General features: G+C 46.1%; 1 protein-coding gene across 2 annotated transcripts in view; it reads left to right on the top strand.

Moving 5' to 3' along the window:
• The window catches only part of KSR2 (kinase suppressor of ras 2), a 306,003-nt gene that overhangs the window by 69,715 nt on the left and 215,761 nt on the right, over positions 1 to 20,527 (top strand). For both annotated transcript variants that reach the window (XM_060249643.1, XM_060249644.1), the window contains exon 3: positions 86 to 236. In XM_060249643.1, the coding sequence (XP_060105626.1) occupies positions 86 to 236 (151 nt within the window). The remainder of the gene's footprint in view (positions 1 to 85; positions 237 to 20,527) is intronic.

Genomic DNA, 20,527 nt, shown 5'->3' with positions numbered 1-20,527 from the left:
GGCCTCCAAATTGCTGACCTCTCACTAATGTTGGACAGGATGCAGTTTCTTTCTTACATTCCTCTCCCTCACTTTCTTCCTGCAGGAAATCATTCCTGGCCAGCTGAACCTGGAAGATCTTCTGGAAATGACAGACGAGCAGGTCTGTGAGACGGTGCAGAAGTTTGGGGCCAACAGAGAGGAGTGTGCCCGCCTCAACGCCTCCCTGTCCTGCCTGAGGAATGTCCATAAATCAGGTGTGGTGGGCTGGTTTCTGTTCTTCCTGTTGGCTGACTGAAAATGCTGGACAGATTGGAAGAGGGAGTGGCTGCCTTTCTGCCTCATGCTTTGTTCACTGAGATCTTTGGCCATATCTGAGGGAGAGGCTATGTTCTGTAGTGGTTAGAGTATTGGACCTCTATAGTGGAATCCCTGTTTAAGCCTTGTAGGTGACTGGGTGACCCTTAAGCCAGCCTTTTTCTTTCTCAGCCTAATTTACCTCACAGGGTTGTTGGGAGGATAAAGGGTGTGAGGGGGCAACTCTGTACTTCACCATGAGCTTTTTGGATAAGGGATGGAGTATAAATGTGATGGACAGATGCATTTAACTGACCTGGTTTCTTTCTCTGGCTGCCCTCAAGTGAGAGATTGTTTGTTGTTCAACTACTTGAAGGGTGAAGGTCAGCTTTAGTGGTTCTGATGTGCACCAAGGCCCACATATTCACCCTGCCTGTGGTGTGCTCAGCTGTGGGTGGGGACTAGTCTCCTGGACAGCGATGGTTAAACCTCTTCCCAGCTGCTTCTGGGCTCTTCAAAAGTGGACAAAGAGCACCTTGCTGGTTGCAAGCTTGGCCATTCCACTTCCTTTACTCCCAGTCCTCATTTTGGGCAGGAGCTCACAGGAGCTTCAGAACCTCTAAATTTTATTGTAGTCTTTCTTTCTTTCTTTCTTTCTTTCTTTCTTTCTTTCTTTCTTTCTTTCTTTCTTTCTTTCTTTCTTTCTTTCTTTCTTTCTTAACCCCTTTCTTTCTTAATCTCCAAATTCTTGCTTCTGAGCTCCATTGTTCAAAACCCCTGTGAGAATTTTGCTGAACTCTAAGATTTGACAAACTTTCTAATATTTTTCCCCTCAAAAAAAAAGGGGGGGAAATAACCAAAACATATAAAGCAAACAGATGGAAATCTTTATCATGCTACTGTGGCCACATTGGAGAAAGGAATTTAAAAAGTATGATCGAAGTAAGGTTTTATTATGACAATTATAATTCAAGAAGCATTTATGATAGATGCTGAGCTGATATCATTTAGTACACCTCCTGGTGATGTCAGGGGTGTGTGGTGTATGCAAATGAGTTTTACTTATGAGCTCCAGCACATCTTTTTCTACAAAATGATCCCTGTTTACTCCCCTCCAGGATGTATCTGGCTTCACTGAGGTGAGGAACTTCCCGGTATGGTGGAGCTGAACTGAGGTGGTACTAGATTATAAAGAAAAATTGCTTTCTGTGGAATGCCCCTCCTCCCATTTATGGGGGGTGGGTTGCAAAACAGGGGCAAAAATATTCTCCCATGGCAAGCAAAAAGAGTGCACAGTGGAGGGATGGGACTGAGTACACTGGCCTGTACATTTGCGTTCACTGACTGTGGTATCAGGCCTCCCTGTGAGCATACATTTTGTATCCTCACATGTATAGAGCTACAACTAGGGTTGCCAATCCCCAGGTGGGGGCAGGAGATCCCCCAGATTGGCGGCCCTTCCCTGCTTCAGGATCATCAGAAAGCGGGAGGAGGGGAGGGAAATGTCTGCTGGGAACTCCATTATTCCCTATGAAGACTTATTTCTATAGGAAATAATGGAGAATTGATCTGAAGGTATCTCTGGCTCTGGAGGGGCTGTTTTTTGAGGTAAAGACACCATATTTTCAGCATAGCATTCAGTGCCTCTCCCCAAGATACCGCCCAAGTTTCAAAAAGATTGGACCAGGGGGTCCAATTCTATGAGCCTCAAAAGAAGGTGCCGCTATCCTTCATTATTTCCTATGGAAGGAAAGCATTTAAAAGGTGTGCAGTCCCTTTTATGTGTGATGGTCAGATCTCCCTTTGGAGTGCTTGTCATACCCTTGCTCCTGGTTCCACCTCCAAATTCTCCTGGCTCCACCCCCAAAGTCCCCAGATATTTCTTGACTTGGACTTGGCAACCCTGGCTACAACCAATGCATGCGGTCCGGAGCAAGGACAGTTGCTCAGTCTTGTGTATGTTTCTGTTCCCAGAGTGCTTGAGAAGGTAAGTTTTCCACTGCACTACAAGCAGGGACACGGGAACCTCTGACCCGACTCATGTCATGTGTAGCATCAAAGTTGGCCCAAAGTATCCATCATTTTCTTAAATTGTTAGCTTTGGCCTGTCAGGGCTCAGCTGTCTGTCCCCTTGACCACTCTAGGTAGGGTTGCAATCTCTGGGTTGGGAAATACCTGGAGATTTTTTTGGGGGGTGGAGCCTGGGGAGGGTGAAGTTTAGGGAGGGGAGGGGCCTCAGGATCAGTGTTCCCTCTAAGCTGAGTTAGTGTGAGTTAGCTCACAGATATTTAGCCTTCAGCTCACACGTTTTGTCTTAGCTCAGGAAATATGACCCCAGAGCACAATAATTTATGCAGTAACTCACAACTTTAATGCCAGTAGCTCACAACTTTAATGCCGGGGACTCACAAAGTAGAATTTTTACTCACAAGACTCTGCAACTTAAGAGGGAACATTGCTCAGGAGAGTATAATGCCATAGAGTCCACTCTCTGAAGCAGCCATTTTCTCCAGAAGAACTGATCTTGGTCCCCTGGTGATAAGTTGTAATAGCAGCATATCTCCAGGTGCCACCTGGAGGCTGGCAAGCCTTAACTCTAGGTGATTCTTCTCCTCACTCAGGGTCCTACCTGTTCTTCATCTCCAAATCCACTGTTTTGCTGATTATTGAATGGACAGTTGCTTAGCAACCTCAGGGCAAATTCTACAATCAGTGCTAGGCTGAGTATCCTACAGTTGCTAAGCAACCCACCACATTGGTCTGGGGCAGAGAGGTGGGGGAGACAGTGAAGAATCAGTCTGCGGGCAACAATGGGGGACCCTTTTTACCCAGTTTATTTATTTACTTTACATTTATAGCCCGCCCTCTCCCCAAGTGGACTCAGGGAGGCTAACAATCAATATAATTTAAAACAATACAAACCTAAAACTACTAAAATCATAGCAATAAAATCACAATAGTGCTACATAAATGAATGGCAGATTTCAGTACATTCCTCAGCAGGCTATACAATTTCAGAGTTAATTCTTTTTTAACTTAGATCTTCACAGTTGTAAGAGACTTGCAGAAACCTGAATTCCATGGGGCTGTAACAACAGAAGCCCTGCTGGATCTGACTAAAGGTCCATCCGCCAGAAGCCCACCAGATAGTACAGGAAAGTAAACAAAAATAGATTCCACCCCCAAACTCGTATTTAGAGGTATACTGCTTCTGAACATGGAAGTTCCATGTAACTATCACAGGTCAAAATGTTGCCAATCTGTGAATTTGTCTAATCTGTTGCAAAGCAATACACACACACACCAGTGGCTAGTGCCATAGTTTGTGGCAGGAAGCTGATTGTGGCTCTTTCAAAGAGAATTTAGGAGAATTCTTAGCATGCTCCCTCTTCCAGATAGATCAGGGGCTCTGTCTACAGGGGAGCCTTGAACATAATTCTTTCTTGGACCCGGTCTGGAGTCTTTCTAGCCTCACTGTTTTTTCTGTTCAACCCCACGTGGTTCCATTTCAGTAGCATCTTCAGTTAATGTTTTCTCTCTCCCATCCTGGCAAGAAGGATCTTTCGCCTTTCCTGCATTCAGTCTCAGGTTGGTGCCAACTCCACTCAGGTGGCTAAAAAGGGGGAGTTTCATGAGACAGGACAAGATGAAACTGAGGACAGAGGAGGTGAAGGCAAATTTGGGCAGGAGCAGTGGCGACCAGAATTCTCCCCTGAGCTGTACCCACGAGGCCTCAGCATCAGCCTGACTTCTTGAGTATTTCAGATTTCTAGTCTTCTTTATTATGATGTAATGAGAAACAGGCAGACACCTAACAGCTTTTTGGAAGGCAGGAAGGGTTGCGACATTCCAGGTGGGACCTGTAGATTTCCTGGAATTTCAACTGGCTCCAGACCACAGAAATCTGTTCCCCTTGAGAAAATGGCTGCTTTTAAGCATGGACTTTATGGCATTAGAAAAAAGCAAGAATCCAGTAGCCTAAAGGCTGACAAAATTTGTGGCAGGGTATTAGCTTTCATGAGTCACTGCTCACTTCTTCTGAGCAGTGACTCACGAAAGCTCGTTCCCTGCCACAAATTTTGTTAGTCTTTATTATTATTATTTATTATATTTGATGAATCACCCTATCCCAGCTAGCGCCAGGCTCAGGGCAATGTACAATGTTAAAAAATACATATATATAAAATCAGTTACATTAAAAAAATTACAAACTCTGATGGCGTCTTTGAAGTGCTCTTATTCAGTCATTCCATCACATCAGAGGTGGGGGGATCCCCCCAAGAGGGGGTGGAGAGAAAAAGGTGCCAGCACAGCAACCGTCACTGTCCTCATGCAAAGGCTTGGTGGAACATCTCTGCCTCACAGGCAGGAACTGTAAAAGATCCCGCAGGGCCCTGATGTCTTCCGGCAGCACGTTCCACCAAGTCGGGACCAGGACTGAAAAAGTCATGGCACTTGTTGAGAACAGCCGGATCTCTTTCGGGCCAGGAATCACCAGCAGTGATTTTGACCAATGGAGTGTAACGCCCTTCCAGGGACATAGTGGAGGAGGTGGTCCCTTAGATACATTGGCCCCAGACTGCTCAAGGCCTTAAAAGTCTTTTAAGGGGCTACTGAACTCTTGCTCTTTTCTGCAGCTACAGTCAGACCAAAATGGCTACCCATCTTGATTTACGGTGTCGTACCCCACTGAGGTCACTCCCAGCCCCAGGGTTCACCCCAAAATCTCCAGGAATTTCTCAATCCAGAGTTGCAAGCCCTAAAGGTGGGAATTGGATCCTGATATTCTTCCCAATAAATGCAAAGGGCTGATTGACGGACACTTCTTTAATCGATTTAACTTTGATTGCGCTTCATGGATTATGTGAATCTTGGGGTTTGCTCAGTATACCCCTCTCTGCTCTCCCTCACTGTCTTTTGCCGTGAGCCGATCCCCTTGTTGATTTGCTCTTAAAGCAAAACAGCTATGGATACCTCAGCAGAGGCAAAGGCTTCTCAAATAGCTCACACTGGCCTGTTGACTTTTTAAAAAGTGGCTCTATAACAGTGGGGGGTAGAAACTGAAACACTAGGAATGCAGTGCTGTTGCAACAATTAAAAAGGAGGGAAGACCCACTGGGTAAGCCCTGCAAAACAACAACAACAAAAAAAAGGATTGCCACATTAGTAGGGCACCTGCAGTGATAAAAGCACCCCCCACAGCCCCAGACCCCTCCATGTCTGATTCCTCTTGAGAAGGAAGCTTGTGTTTGGGTTGTGCCGCTTCTGACTGCAGGAGGGGATGTACAGGACTGGATGCCATTCCAGACAACAACACATCCCTAGATGCAGAAAATGAAATGTCAGCGTGAAGTAGTCTGGCCTCTCCTTCTCCCTGACTTGTGAGGTTTTTCTGTGTGCAGTGAGCGTTTTGTTTTGTTTTGTTGGGAGTTGCTTTCCCATATGTGTCTTGGGTACAGATGTAGCATTGTCAACCTCCAGCTTGGAGGTCCTTCCACTATTACAGTTCTGTAGTCTGTAGATCTCCAGACTACAGAGATCAGTTCCCCTGGAGAAAATGGCTGGTTTGGAGGGTGGACTCTAAGGCCTTTTACCCGGCTGAGGTTCTTTTCCTCCTCAAGCTCGCCTCTAAGATCTCCAGGTATTTCCCAATGGAGAGCTGGTAACGCTACACCCAGCAGGTAACTGGTACAGTCCAGACGCAGCCTTATCATTTCCTCATATTAACATTCTGGAACCTAGGACTTTCTAGAACCCTTGTTTAAATTTGTTGCTTAGATAAGCAAACCTGACTCTTTTCCTAAAGGGCAGTAATAAAAGTGGTCAGACTTGGACCGCAGAGATCCGAGTTCAGACCCCCACTTGTCCTTGACAGTGGGCTTCCGGCCCTGTTTCAGCCTGCACTACCTTACAGGATGGTTGCGAGCATCTAATGGAGGTGAGGCGAACTGTGCAGCTCTCTGGAGGAGGGGCAGGTTAAAAGGTGATAAAAATACCACCAGTTGTAGTTCCTCAGTGGCTTCATTCTACCATGTCAAGAATGCAGCCACAATTTCTTGTGGTTTCCCAGCTGAACAATCTCATCCTCATGCAGAGATCTTCCCCAGTCCGTTTTGTCAAGGCAGGGATGGTTCTGTGGGCAAAGGAACTCAAATTCTCAGAGTTTAGGTTTGGAGTGCTACCACCTGCAAGATGGATGCCTGTAGCAAAAGTCAGTGTCACAGTCGGTGCCCAGGGGGTGCTCAAGGCAGGTTAACCCTTTCTCCATCAGCTGTAAGATCAGTTTTAAAACATTCTGGGAAAACTTAACAAACAACACTATGCTGCTTTGGACGGGGGCAGAAAAACACCCATCCGGATGGCTCTTCCTCTGTCTGCCACATTCATTTGTGGCTTGTGAGCAGCAGAGGGCGCTGTGAGGTAACAAAGTTCTCTCAACAATTGTGAGGTTTAGCAGCGAAGAGGGAGGCTACGCTTGCCTCAAAGTTAGCTTGAGGACGCTCAGGCTGCTGGTAGCCATTTGCCAGTCAGTGTTTGCTTGTATATTTACTGGTAGATGACCATGGCCGTGTTGGGAGCTCTCCCACTAGTTCTGCAGGGCTGGTGTAAGAGATGGGCAAAGTTGGGTATGCAACTCCCTGTAGTCCTTCAGGTTGTCCACTACTAATGGGAAGTGCCAGACCCTTCTCCTGCCAGTGTGGTGTTGTGGTTAAGAGCAGTGGACTAATTTGGAGAACCAGGTTTGATTCCCCACTCCTCCTCCACATGAAGCCAGCGGGGTGACCTTGGGTCAGTCACAGTTCTCTCAGAGCTCTCTCAGCCCCTCCTACCTCACAGAGTGTCTGTTGTGAGGAGAGGAAGGGAAGGTGACTGTAAGCTGTTCTGAGACTCCATTGGGGTAGGGAAAAGCAAGGTATAAAGACCAACTCTTCTTCTTCCTCTTAATCTTTCTCTTCCTCCTTCTCTTCTTCCTCTTCCTCCTTCTCTTCTACCTTTTCCTCCTCTTCTTCTTCCTCTTAATCTTCCTCTTTCTCCTTCTCCACTTCTTCTTCCTCTTCCTCCTCTTTTTCTGCTGCTGCTTCTCTGTTGGAGAAGTAGCTGGTAGCAGCAAAGAAAAGATAAGTTGGCTGTGTTTTGCTGCTTTTCCCAGGCACTCTCCCCCTGGGAAATGGGAGAGTGCTCCCAAGAATGGTGTATCCTGATGGATGTTGCTGGGGTGATCTCCTGTTTCACTGTAGGCAAGAAGGACTGGGAGGAGCAGCCCTGGTGAGGAGTGGAGCTGTGACCACTGCATTGCTAAGCATCCCTTACATCCAGGCGGGCTCTGCAGTATGACTGCAGTGAAGATTAGCTCTAGAAGGTTTCAGCATGTGTGTGAAGTTTCACATCTGCATTTTGCCATAGGAGTTGTGGCAAGAATGGCACCAACATGCAGCGGATATGCACCTCCCTGCTCACAGGGGCTTTGACAGCAATTTTTCCAAAAAGATCATACCAAACCAGATTTGGGAACCATTTCAGCCCAGCAGGGGGGGAAGCACAGGAAGTGAGGTGGACCCCACCCGCTTTTCTGCTCCGTCTTGCTCACCTCCACTCTTTACTAGGGCTCCTGCCTTGCATGGCTTTTGCCCTTGCAGGTCCCATGACCCTCAGCATAGCCTTTTCTGGGTGGTCAGAGGGGACTCTTCCTCCCTTTTTTTATTAGTGGAAAAGTTGGTTGGATCCAACCCAGGACAAATAAAGGACAGCAGGATGCTCCCAAAGACAGTGCAACAGTAAGGAGGCTGAGGCAGAGCAGATCACTCATGTTTAACAGCCTAGCAGAGAAGTCCAAAGCAGAGTCATTCCCTTCCCAACCCCACTGGCTCCGTGGGGCTTGCAAGGATGCAACTTTGCTTTGAATTGTCCTGTAAGCACCCTTATTTCTGTGTTGAATTGCATCCAGGGCTTTCCCCTCTCTTTGCTGACTTTTGTTGCCCATGCATCTCACCTTCCAGAGTTATTTGTGTGAGGTCACAGGTTCCACACACTCTGTGCTCAGTGTAGTAGCCAGTTCTGGGATTTCAAGGTAAATCTTTCTAGCTTTCTTCTTTTTAAGTGGAGACAGCAGCAAATCTACAGCTACGTAAAGATGAAGCAATGGCACAGGTCTAATGTAGCTGCCTCTGGCTTCTTGGCTTTGTTTGGCTTTTGGCTGTTTTGGCAGCAGCTGCTTTTCAGCAAACTGGTCTGGCCTGGAAGCCTTTTTGAGGACTGGCAACCCCCCTTGAAGGCCCCCCAGCAATGTTCCCTCTGAGTTAGTGTGAGCTGGCTCACAGGTTTTTTTTGGCCTCTGGCTCACACGTTTTTGCCTTCGCTCAGAAAAAATGACCCCAGAGCAAACTAATTTGTACAGTAGCTCACAACTTTTATGCAAATAGCTCACAAAGCAGAATTTTTTGCTCACAAGACTCCACAGCTTAGCGGGAGTATTGCCCCACAGTAACTAAGCTAGAGTGCTCTCTACTCTCCAGCTGTGTTCTCGCATGCAGTATTGTAGAAACAGGCTTTCTCCAGGTGGCTGGATCATAGTAATCCCTTATGGCATTTGATCCTTTGCAGGAAGTCCTTGGAAAGATTTCAAAACTACCAGTGTAATATATGAAATATACACAAGCCAGTTGGGTGTAGCGGTTGGAGTTTTGGACTAGGATCTGGGACACCCAGATTCAAATTCCCATCCTGCCATGAAGCTCTCTGGGCCAGTCACTCTTTCTCAGTCTGATCTACCTCAGGACAGCTCTTACGATAAAAAGAGGAGGGGAGAATTATGCTGTAAGCAGCTTCGGTTCCCCATTGGGGGTATAAGCAGGGTATAAATGTTGAAAGAAGGAAAAGGAGAAGAAAATTGTATTGTTTCGTGTGTGAGGAAGAGAGGCTTTAACTCTTCAAGTCCTGCTTGGTTTCAAGAAGAAGAAGAAGATGATGATGATGATATTGGATTTATACCCCGCCCTGCACTCTGACTCTCAGAGTGGCTCACAATCTCCTCTCCTTTACCTTCCTCCTCCACAACAGATGCCCTGTGAGGCTGAGAGAGCTCTCACAGCAGCTGCCCTTTCAAGGACAACTCCTGCCAGAGCTATGGCTAACCCAATGCCATTCCAGCAGCTGCAAGTGGAGGAGTGGGGAATCAAACCCGGTTCTCCCAGATAAGAGTCTGCACAGTTAACCATTACACCAAACTGGCTCAATAACAAGTGAAGGATTAAATCTCCTCTTTCCTTCTCACATGGCCCCAGTTGTAATTGCGGCTGGGTTCACAATTTGCTTTCTACTGACTGCTGGAGATCTGTGGTGGCTGGCAGGTATGTTTTGGCCCTTACCGTTAGTTTCTGTAAGCCAGGGATTCTTCAACTTTAATATACTACTGTCCACCAAGTACTCAACATTATCATCAGAATGGCTCCCCAAACCAAAAGTAAAATGTAAAAATGGCACTCCAGACAAGACAAATTTATATGACTACACACACACGCGCTTCCCAGAGATTTCAGGAATACGTTCAAGGAGTGTCCGGTGCTGGACGGCTAGCAGCCTGTTCTTAGAACACTATTTGATTCTTATTTGCTCCATATGACTTTTTAAAGGCCTGAGGGAGAAATCTGAGATCTTATCCTCTGGGTGGAGTGAGCACTATGCAGCAAGTCTCCTCTGCTAGCTCACAGAGCAAGTTGGGAAATGGTGCTACCTTGCAAACAGTCCTCCATTTTACCCTCCCTCAAAGTTATAAATGTCCCCCAAGATTTGTAGATCACCTTTGTTAAGGATGATCTTGGGCTGTGGGTGGTGACTTTGACTGGCAGCAGCTTTGCAAGATTTTAGGCAAAGTTTTGTCCCAGCCCTGCTGCTTCTTGAGATCCTTCTAGTAGAAGGTGCCCAGGATTGAGAACCTCTGCAAAGGCCGTGCCTCTGAATTATGGCTGTCCCCTGGTAGCTGTCCTGCAGCCGACTGGGAAGAGACAGAGGAGTGAGGAATCAAACCCGGTTCTCCCAGATAAGAGTCCGTGCACTTAACCACTACAGCAGACTAAATATTTTTTTTATTGTACATTTTATGACCCAAAGGTGAAGGTCTGAACTGGCTCCATTGAAGAGCCTTGTTGATAGAGGATGGGATGAAAAGTTCTGCCTAGAGTGTTGGATCCATCCATTCACACATGCAGGCCTTTGCTGCATGTTGTGAAGAACCTGCATGTGTGAATCTTCCCAAGGTGTAGAAAACGTTGTGACAGTTTCACTGCTTCGAAGCAAGTCCAGCAGCATCGTTTCAACCCAGGAACATTTTCATGTGGAAGGATTAAATTGGTTTGGATATAAATCCATGATTGTCCTACTCCCCTTGGCTTGACTGGTAAATGAATGGCCAATGACAAGGGCTAGAAACCAAAGATACCAAAAAAAATCACCCCCTGAGCTTCTAAATAGGCATGTGCGTGTGTGTGTGTCTGTGCACATGTATGCATGGCCTGTAAGCATGTTCTTGGTTGGCTGGTTGGGGGTTATAGATCAGAGGCCAAATGGAAAGGTCAGGGGTATTGCATAAGCAAATGCGCAGTGCTTCTGGACTCACTGAATTGCTTTTTTCCCTCTCCCTCCAAAAGGTCACATTTACATTTTATTCCATTATGCATGTCCTGCCTTTGGGGCATACGTGATTTTTGTTCCCCCTAACCTGGAAATTCCTACCCAGATTGATTGCTCAAACTTGGAGCCAGGATATTGTGTTTTTTTTGTAAATTATGGCCCCATTTTGCAAGAATAGATTCTGAAGTTTCCGCAATCAGACTCTTCCATCAAAACTCAGTGAGGTGTTATAAACATTTTGGGAGCCCAAGTCCGCTGGACTATAGTGACTGACACAGGGCTGATGCTTCAGGGGAACTGTTATGCAGCTCACATGCTGAGTGCTGTTAAGAGTGGGGAAAGGTCACATCTGGATCTCTGCCTGTTTCGAAGGCTCTGAGAAGGACACCATTGTTGGATCCAGGAAGAGCTGGCATTCAACCCGGAACACTCCAAAGCACCCCTGAATGTGACTCCCTCAGGCCCCAGAAATGTGTCCATCCCAGGCATAGACTGGTAAATACTAACTTCGATAGTGCATCATAGATATATCTGTGCTGATGTGGCCTCAGTTTTAATTAGAAATGAAGCTTTGGAGCAAAAGGGCTCCTCTTACAATGCAACTGAATATTGCAAGGTGGGAAAATTCTTAGGTTGGGGCTGCTGCTTTCCAGCTTTTGGCAGCACTGGTTGACTTGTGAATGTAACGCTTGCATTGGTGAGAAAGAACATTTGGTTTCTGTATTTTCTTCTGTATCAGTTGCTGGGAACTGAATAACCATGAATGCAGGGCCTCATTCAGATCAGAGCCGCAGTGTGTCTTGAAAAGGGCCACCGTCAGCCTTCCGTACACAGTTTTCCCAACCTGTAACGACTCCGAGGGGGGTGTCATTTGCCCTATTAGAAGCTCCATACATACTGACAGAGGACATGAAGGTTTTGCTGGTGAGGCAAATAATACTCACCCTGAGCTGTTTCAGGTCAGGAAAACACACACTGGTATTCCCTGTGCACTGTAATCCTGAGCCAAATTGGCCCCATGCAAGGAATTTGTGTTTGAACAGGGAATTTTCAACAGGATACAATGCTATTGAGTCCACTTCCAAAGCCACTCATTTTGTCCAGGGGAACGGACCCCGGTTGTCTGGAGATCAGTTGAAATAATAGGAGATCTTCAGGCTCCACCTGGATGTTGGCAGCCCTACTTATCAAGCAGTGGGATCCTTCATTAACTGAACAGAAGAGGGAAAACATAAGAGGCCCATGTCTGGCACCAGTGTGGTGTAAGCTGGGCAGATGCAAATGTCTGAGCAAGAGTTCTGGAAGTACCTGACGCATGAGAGGTTCTGGAAAAAAGCAAAATGTGCGCTTCTTGCATGGAGGTGGGTGGAAATTTTGCTGGACGGGCCAAGGAAAGGTATCCCACGTGGGCTTTCCATCATTAACCTTTGGAGCTGAAACCTACACAGCAGTTGGCTCCTGGCGAACTCCTTTGCAGCCTAAAATGAAAAACGAGCTCTTAATTTCATGCAATCTTTTCCTCCTTTGTTTTAAGGCAGTGGGGAGGGAGAGGAAGAAATTGAATGTAGCAGGAAGGTATCGATTTTGCACTGCGAAGGAGTCTGGGAGGAAGTGTCTGGCTGTGTCTGGTGCTGGGAAAACTTGCCACAAACTTGGGCCTTGCATTGAGTCTTGTTTATGTTAAAAGAGGAGAAATCTCGCTCCTTCTGTAATTACAGTTCCACTTGCATTTGCTCTCCCTCGGCTGCCTCATCCTCCCTGCTTTCCTCATGCGTGACATTAAATGTGCTACTCTTTTTTAAAAAACACCCACAAATAGAGGTGGGGGGGACGTTAAAGCATACACAGACAGGTTGCTTTTTATAGCAGTCATGGGTCTTGGTTTAGACTAGTTACCCTGGGAGCAAGCCAACAAGGTGGCTCTCTAGCGGATTGGGACCCAGCAGAGTGGTCTCCACAACCTATGGAGACATATGGAGCAGTGGTCCATCAGTGTTTGTTAACCACAGCATATTTTTGGAACTCTCTGTCTGGGGCAAGTGATGCTCTGTATTCTTAGTGCTTAGGAGGGACAACAGTGTGAAGACTTCTAGTGTCCTGACCCCACTGGTGGACCTCCTGATGGCATCCAGGTTTTTTGGCCACTATGTGAGACAGAGTGTTGGACTGGATGGGCCATTGGCCTGATCCAACATGGCTTCTCTTATGTTCTTATGGACCTCCCAATGGCATTTGGGGGTTTTTGGCCACTGTGTGACACAGAGTGTTGGACTGGATGGGCCAACATGGCTTCTCTTATGTTCTTAACCTACCTTTGGGCCCTGATCCAAGGCTGAAAATGGTAGTGTTGGTGCTTAGTTTTTCTGTGTGCCATTTTAATGGAAAGATCAATGTGGCTTGCAACTTAAAAGAAAGATAAAAAACATCTGCTGTCCTTGGCAGATGTGGAACCATGCAATGGATAGTACAGAACCCAAAACCCAGAGAGAAGCCTGCTTCAGACTCGAGTTGCCAAGTCTGGCTTGGGGAATTCCTGGAGATTGGGGGATGGAAGCTGGGGAAGGTGGGGCTTGGGAACGGGAGAGACCTCAGCAATCAAGAATGCCTTAGTGTTCATTTCATAAAGCAGCCATTTTCTCCAAGGGATTTTACCTCTGTCGTCTGCAGATCAATTGTAATTGCAGAAGATCTTCAGGCCTCACCTGGAGATTGATTATAAAGAGGGACCACAGTGTGTACGCAGAGATATTGAAAAAGACACAGTGGAATAAAGAATTTATAATCTGTTGATGACTCCAAATAGATGTCATTAGTTATTAGAAGTTATGGCTGAATAGACCCGAGTTGACACTGTTGAGAGTCTAGGTTGTACCTTGTTTCGAAATGTCATCTTTTTCGAAGTCATCTTCAGAAATTCAGCTTCAGGCGTGCTGATAAGAATCAACATTCAGCATTGCAGTCTGAAACTGTCTTAATCTGGAACCAGTCTTTAATCCAGGGTTTGAACTCGTTTGTTATGAGGGCCAGATCTGACATAAATGAGACTTTGTCAGGCTGGGCCATGTGTGTCATAAAATGTAATGCCAGGTAGCAGAGATATAAACTTTATAAAGGACACAGATAAACCCAAATATTTTTTTAAAAACTTAAAATATGCTTTAAAAATTAGCACTTTTACAAGATTTTATTTAACCGTTTCTGGTTACTGACATTTCTTGCTGTGAATCATCGCATCAAAACCAGGAGACAATGCCTGTGCTGCAGCAGTCTTGAGTATGCTGTTCAGGTGTTGTTCAGATGCATATCCGTAAGTTGCAATCCTACTTTTGATTTATTGACATTCATTACAGAAATCTCATGGTCAATGCTTTGAGCCTAAGACCCAGGGTAACACATGAAATGGCTGGGCATTGTGAGCTTTTGTACAGAAGTTGCTTCATAGGCTGGTCAACCAATGGAGAAAATAGAGGCTTTGCTCTGTAACTCCTGTGTGATAGAGCAAGCCTGGTAAAGCAAGCCATGATGCATAAGGAAGCAAGAGAGAGAGAAGGAAATAGATGACAGTGAGTTGCTCATAGGCCTAATAGGAGCCCTATGGGGGCCTGATCTGGCTCTAGGGCCGCATGTTTGACACCCCTGCTTTAATCCACAAAGCACTTTTCTGTATATGTCTACATCTGATTTTGTCCATTTGATTCCCATCGTTGTTTGACTGTATTCTGCACTTTTGTGAATGATACCTCCATGAATTATGCAAGCCTTTATTGCTATTATATTGCCTTTTTTGTGTTGTTCTTGACTATTGTACAGTAATAGAACTGGAGTATTTAGTTAATGGATTATAAATTCTTTATTCCAATGTGTCTTTTTCAATATATGTACCCACCTGGAGGTTGGCACACAAGTTGGCAAAAGAAATGGCCAGTGTGTGTGGGTGGTGGTGGGGAGAATGACAGGATGTGGCATGTTGGTTGATCTTTGCATGCCCTGTGTCCACAGCATAGCAGCACAAAAACTGGCCTGCAAAGTCCTGGGGCATTTACTCCAAAGTGGCTGCGGCCCCTTTAAAATGCGGCATATCTTTTATTGTCACTACTGCATTAGATGGAAGGCCTGAGATTGATATTAATAAATTAGGATAAGGTACAATGTCAGTGTCAGTCTAATGAGTCATTAATTAGAACCATCCAATTTCCTAGGATATGTCACCATGGGAGCAGTGTGCTTGCATGGAGCTGGAAGATGCAGGGCATGGTGACATGGCTTCACTGTGGCGTTGTATGTGTGTGTGGTGGGGAGGGAAGCCTCTGTAGCTTGTGTCTGAGGGGGGGGGGGAGTAGAGGTAGTGCAGAGTATGGGGAATGGGTCTTGGCTATTCAATTGCATTGACTAATGCTCATACAGCATGTTACATGGAGTTCTGTTATTCTTTCCCCTTTTGTGGGGAGGGGACTTTAATACAAAATTGCATTGGTTAGGTTGTATTTGAGCAGGAGGCAGACAGGCAGGAAGAGCCTTCTTCACAGTTCAGTCTTTTTCCAGCTCACAGTCACCTGCCCCCTCCCTCTCATGGATGTAAAAAAGCCATTCTGCCATCATTGCAAGCAGCATGTTTGAAAACCGGTCACCCTGCTTGCATTTTCTCTCAGGTTCAACATATGTTTGTGCTACTTTAAGAAAGCCAGTTTGGCGTAGTGATTAAATGTTTAGACTCTTGTCTTGGAGAACTGGGTTTGATTCCCCACTCCTCTTCTTGCAGCTGCTGGAATGGCCTTGGGTCAGCTATATCTCTTGCAGGAGTTGTCCTTGAAAGGGCAGCTGCTGTGAGAGCTCTCTCAGCCCCACCCACCTCACGGGGTGTCTGTTGTGGAGGAAGAAGACAAAGGAGATTGTAAGCCACTCTGATTCAGAGAGAAGGGTGGGGTATAAATCTACGGTCATCTTCTTATTTGTTTGTTCAGAATTTTAAAATGGGCAATATTTTGAGTGTATTTGCATCTACACTGGATGCAAACATTTTCACTGCTTGAAAGAGCTGTATGTAAGAGGTATTATTATTGTCATGGGGTAGGAAAAAATGTAAAAGCATCTGTTTGTTTTAAATGGGGAGGGGTCAAGGCTCAGTGGTAGAGTATCTGCTTGGCTTGCAGAAGGTCCCAAGTTCAATCCCTGGCATCTCCAATTGAAAGGATTAGGTGCTAAGGTGATGTGAAAGACCTCTGCTGGAGACCCTGGAGAGCTGCTGCCAGTGTTGAGTAGTGTTCATATTTTTAGGCGAAGGGCCATAGCTCAATGGTAGAGCATCTGCTTGGCATGCAGAAGGTCCCAGGTTCAGTCATCAAAATCTGCAGTTAAAGCATCTGGCAGCAGAACATATGAACATACGAAGCTGCCTTATACTGAATCAGACCCTTGGTCCATCAAAGTCAGTATTGTCTTCTCAGACTGGCAGTGGCTCTCCAGGGTCTCAAGCTGAGGTTTTTCACACCTATTTGCCTGGACCCTTTTTTGGAGACGCCAGGGATTGAACCTGGGACCTTCTGCTTCCCAAGCAGATGCTCTACCGCTGAGCAGATGATGTGAAAGACCCTGGAGAGCCGCTGCCAACCTGTGTAGACAAATACTAACTTTGATGATCTGATTCGGTATAAGGCAGCTTCATGTGTCCAACAATGTTCAAGTTATAGCTTTTCACCATATAAGTCATCCAAGGGGCTTTTGAATATATTTGAGCAGAGTAGTTTTCAGATGCATCAGGAGGGAGGTTGCCAGCTCCAGCTTGGGCCATTTCTGCAAATTTGTGGGTGGTCCTTGGAGAAGGTGGAGTGGAAGGGGCTTAATAGGGATGTGATGCCAGAGGACCTGCCCCCCCCCAGGGGACCTGGTCTCTCTGGTCTGGAAATCAGCTGTAATTCTGGGAGAACTCGAGGCCCTACCTGGAGGTTGGCAACCATAGGTCTTTTGTGAATAAAAGGTCTTTTGTAATAAACCAACAGATTTCCTCATGTCCCCATCCTCTGCTATTACTTTTGGCGCAACCTCAACTGTGGCAGGGTACATTTCTTCCTAGAAAACACACACATCTAGGAGAAACGTCAACTGCAGGGTGACATGATAGAGGTTTACAAGATTATGCATGGTATAGAGAAGGTAGAGAAAGAAGTACTTTTCTCCTTTTCTCACAATACAAGAACTCGTGGACATTCAATGAAATTGCTGAGCAGTCGGGTTAGAACTGATAAAAGGAAGTACTTCTTCACCCAAAGGGTGATTAACATGTGGAATTCACTGCCACAGGAGGTGGTGGCAGCTACAAGCATAGACAGCTTCAAGAGAGGATTGGATAAGCATATGGAGCAGAGGTCCATCGGTGGCTATTAGCCACAGCATATTGTTGGAACTCTCTATCTGGGGAAGTGATGCTCTTTATTTTTGGTAGGAGGGCTTCTAGCCCCACTGGTGGACCTCCTGATGGCAGTAGGAGGGCTTCTAGCCCCACTGGTGGACCTCCTGATGGCAGTAGGAGGGCTTCTAGCCCCACTGGTGGACCTCCTGATGGCACTTGGGTTTTTTTGGCCACTGTGTGACACAGAGTGTTGAACTGGATGGACCTTTGGCTTCTCTTATGTTCTTATGACCAGTTGATGAATGGACCAACCAATATGGTTGTTTAGGACCATTTCTGTCAGCCTATTCTTGAAGATGGTAGACAGCACGTTCAAGCCAGCTTTAGTTACTGGGATGGCAGAGAATTTTCAGAGATGCCTCACACGTTAAAAAAAAACTGCCAACACACTGTAGCTCAGGACCAGCCATATTTCCCCAGTGGACTCATTCATGGATTTAGGGAGTTGGCCATGTATATACTAATGAAGAGGCATCATCCACTGCATAAGAGTGACAAATGGAACCCCATTCATCTTCTCCACACCCTCTGTTCATCAGGAGAGATAATAGGATTTTCCTCCATTGCTGGGCATTTATCTGACAATTACCTCCATGAGCTAAACTTGATTAATTGCCCAGGTGCTTTTTATTGCAGTTCGTTTCCCTTGTTTATATAGTTCGTATTAATCACAATTTTTAAAAAATGATTGTAGCAATCGTTGCCCTCAAATTACCTCTTCTGCCAACGCAGACAATGGGCAGGGTTAAGTACCAACCACCCCCTCTCCCAAATAATTTATGGGAGGAGGCCAACCTGGGGGGAACAGAGGGGGAAAGAACTTCAGCTTCCGTCCATCATCAATAAACCTTCAGTGCACAGAGGGAAAGCAGGGAGACTTTTCAGCTAGAGACATTCTTCCTTCCTCTCCCCCATCCCCCTGCGAAAGGGAAGCCGGATGAATCTGCATGGGAAACAAGGATAAATGTGGCTGACACGAGGCTAGCTGCCCCGTTGACAGTCGTCCCCTTGCCAGGCTTATGGTTGTCTATCACCAGGGCAGCCGTGGAAAACTCATCTGCCAGGCAGACGTCCTGAGGAAGTGACGGCGTGGTGACACGGGTGACCTTTTATCTGTGACACAGAACCGTGGCGCCTCTGAATGGGGGCACGGAGTCAGAAGAGAGTCCCTCTTTTCCGTTTTTCAGCAGCCTGTTCCCCAGCTCCTGTCTTGCTTGTCCATCTTTCACAAGCAGGTTCACATAATTAGCAAAAAAAGGAAAGAGCTCCTCCACTTCAGTTACCCTCTTGCACTTGAAGAATCTTTCCAGATTATCTTCCCCCTCCCTTTGCATAATTATGCAAAGTTGAAACTCCATGGCTACACAATGGATTTTCCAGAAGGAAGTCCTTCAATTTTTTGATCAGGAACACACAGGAATGCAGTTCCGGCTGGTTTGGCATCAGGGGGGGTGGCCTAATATGCCAATGAGTTCCGATTGGGCTTTTTCTACACAAAAGCCATGCGGGGAACAATGGTGATGTCAAGGGGTATGGCCTAATATGCAAGTGACTTCCTTCTGGGCTTCTGGGAAGGGTATTGCATTTTGCTTGTACGGCTGCATTTCTGAGAAAGTCCACTGCCGCCTCCTGTGGAAGCACACTTCTAAGGAATGAACATTATTCTTGGAGAGCTTGGGGGGGGGGGATGTTCTTTGGGTTGGAGCTAGAGTTGCCAACCTCCAGGTGGAGCCTGGATATCTCTTGGAATTACAAATGATTTCCAAATGACAGAGATTAGGTCCCCTGGAGCAGAGATCCATAATGTGTTGCCCAGGGGTGCCCTGGTATCCTCTGACATCTTTCTTGGAGACCGGCAAGTGTTTGTAGAAAGTGGGCAGGGATTGGTAGGGCCACTGGAGATCTGACTGGCTGCACAGAGTTTGTTTGTTTTAGAAGTTGGGTCAACAGGGCTTTTTTTCTGGAAAAAGAGGTGCCAGAACTCTCAAGAGGGAAATGGAGAAAGACAGAGAATTCTTTGAAACGATAGTATTTCCATGCCCTACAGACAGCTCTATTTTAAAGCAGTTTCCAAACTTTAGACATGTCACCAACTTCCTCGGTTTTCAGGTCTTGCTTTTGATGCCTAATGCTGAATGATGGCCTTGAAGCAACTGTGTTTTAACATACTTTGTTGGATCAAAACTGTCATGCTGCCCCAGTGCCTCTCATGAACTTTTAGACATGTTTTGGGGATTTTATTTCCACCAAGAGGTCCCAGAAATCTGTTCCGGTGCTTTCCGTCAGGAAAAAAAAAAAGCACTGTGGATCGGCAACAGCTTCCACGATGACAGCACAAGGATATTTACCAAATATATGTATACAAGAAAATCATGTTCATTTTAAAAGGCATCCTGTTAAACAGAACTTCTGCCTGAAATCTTAAAGAGTTACTTAGAGCTATGCATAACCTCGCTCTGAGTTGGCTTTGCCTCCTGTGGTAGCCATTTTGTGGGTTCATTCACCCTGCTGCATCAGATTTCCGTAGGTGGCCTCAGGCTTGAAAATGCTGGGGACTCCTACCCTAGAGTAAAGGGATACTTTGGAGGGTGGACTCTATAGCATTATATCATACAGAGGTTCCTCCTCTCCTCAGATCCCTTCTTCTCCAAGGTCCATCCCCAAATCTCCAGGAATTTCCCAACCCAGAGCTGGGAACCATAGCTATGGTACAAAAATCATCACATGTTCTCTCTAGACTCTAGAATGTGCTTCCTTTTCACTAAGAAACCAACAGGATGAACATGAAGTTATCCAGACTCCAAGGTGGAGAGTTACCCTCACAAATGAAGCTTTGTATTGTTCATATCTTAAAACCCTGGTACCTCTCTTTTGCCTCACCCAACCCCAATTCCTGGCATCTCCAGTTAAAGGGTAGTAGAAGCTGGGAAGGACTCCTCTCTGCCTGACACCCTGGAAACTTGGTGCCAGATCCATGGCCTTCAGCCTAGGAGTTAGACCATAACTTCTCCACCTGCTGGGTCAGAAGCTGCCATATTTTGGAAGGGCCTGCTGGTATTGTTTATGTACAGAGTATTGAATGTTGGGAAATACCAACATTTTGGGGGTTTGGTGTACTCAAACCTGAAAAATACAATTATTGGGGGGGGGGGGGTTGCACACCCCTAGTCAATAGGATTTTGGGAGACCCATTGTCCTGAATTATGCATATCTCCAGGG

Source organism: Heteronotia binoei, chromosome 11, assembly GCF_032191835.1.
Source record: "Heteronotia binoei isolate CCM8104 ecotype False Entrance Well chromosome 11, APGP_CSIRO_Hbin_v1, whole genome shotgun sequence".
Classification (NCBI taxonomy): domain Eukaryota; kingdom Metazoa; phylum Chordata; class Lepidosauria; order Squamata; family Gekkonidae; genus Heteronotia; species Heteronotia binoei.
The sequence above is the reverse complement of the archived record's forward strand: the minus strand, read 5'-3'. Positions and strand labels throughout refer to the sequence as shown.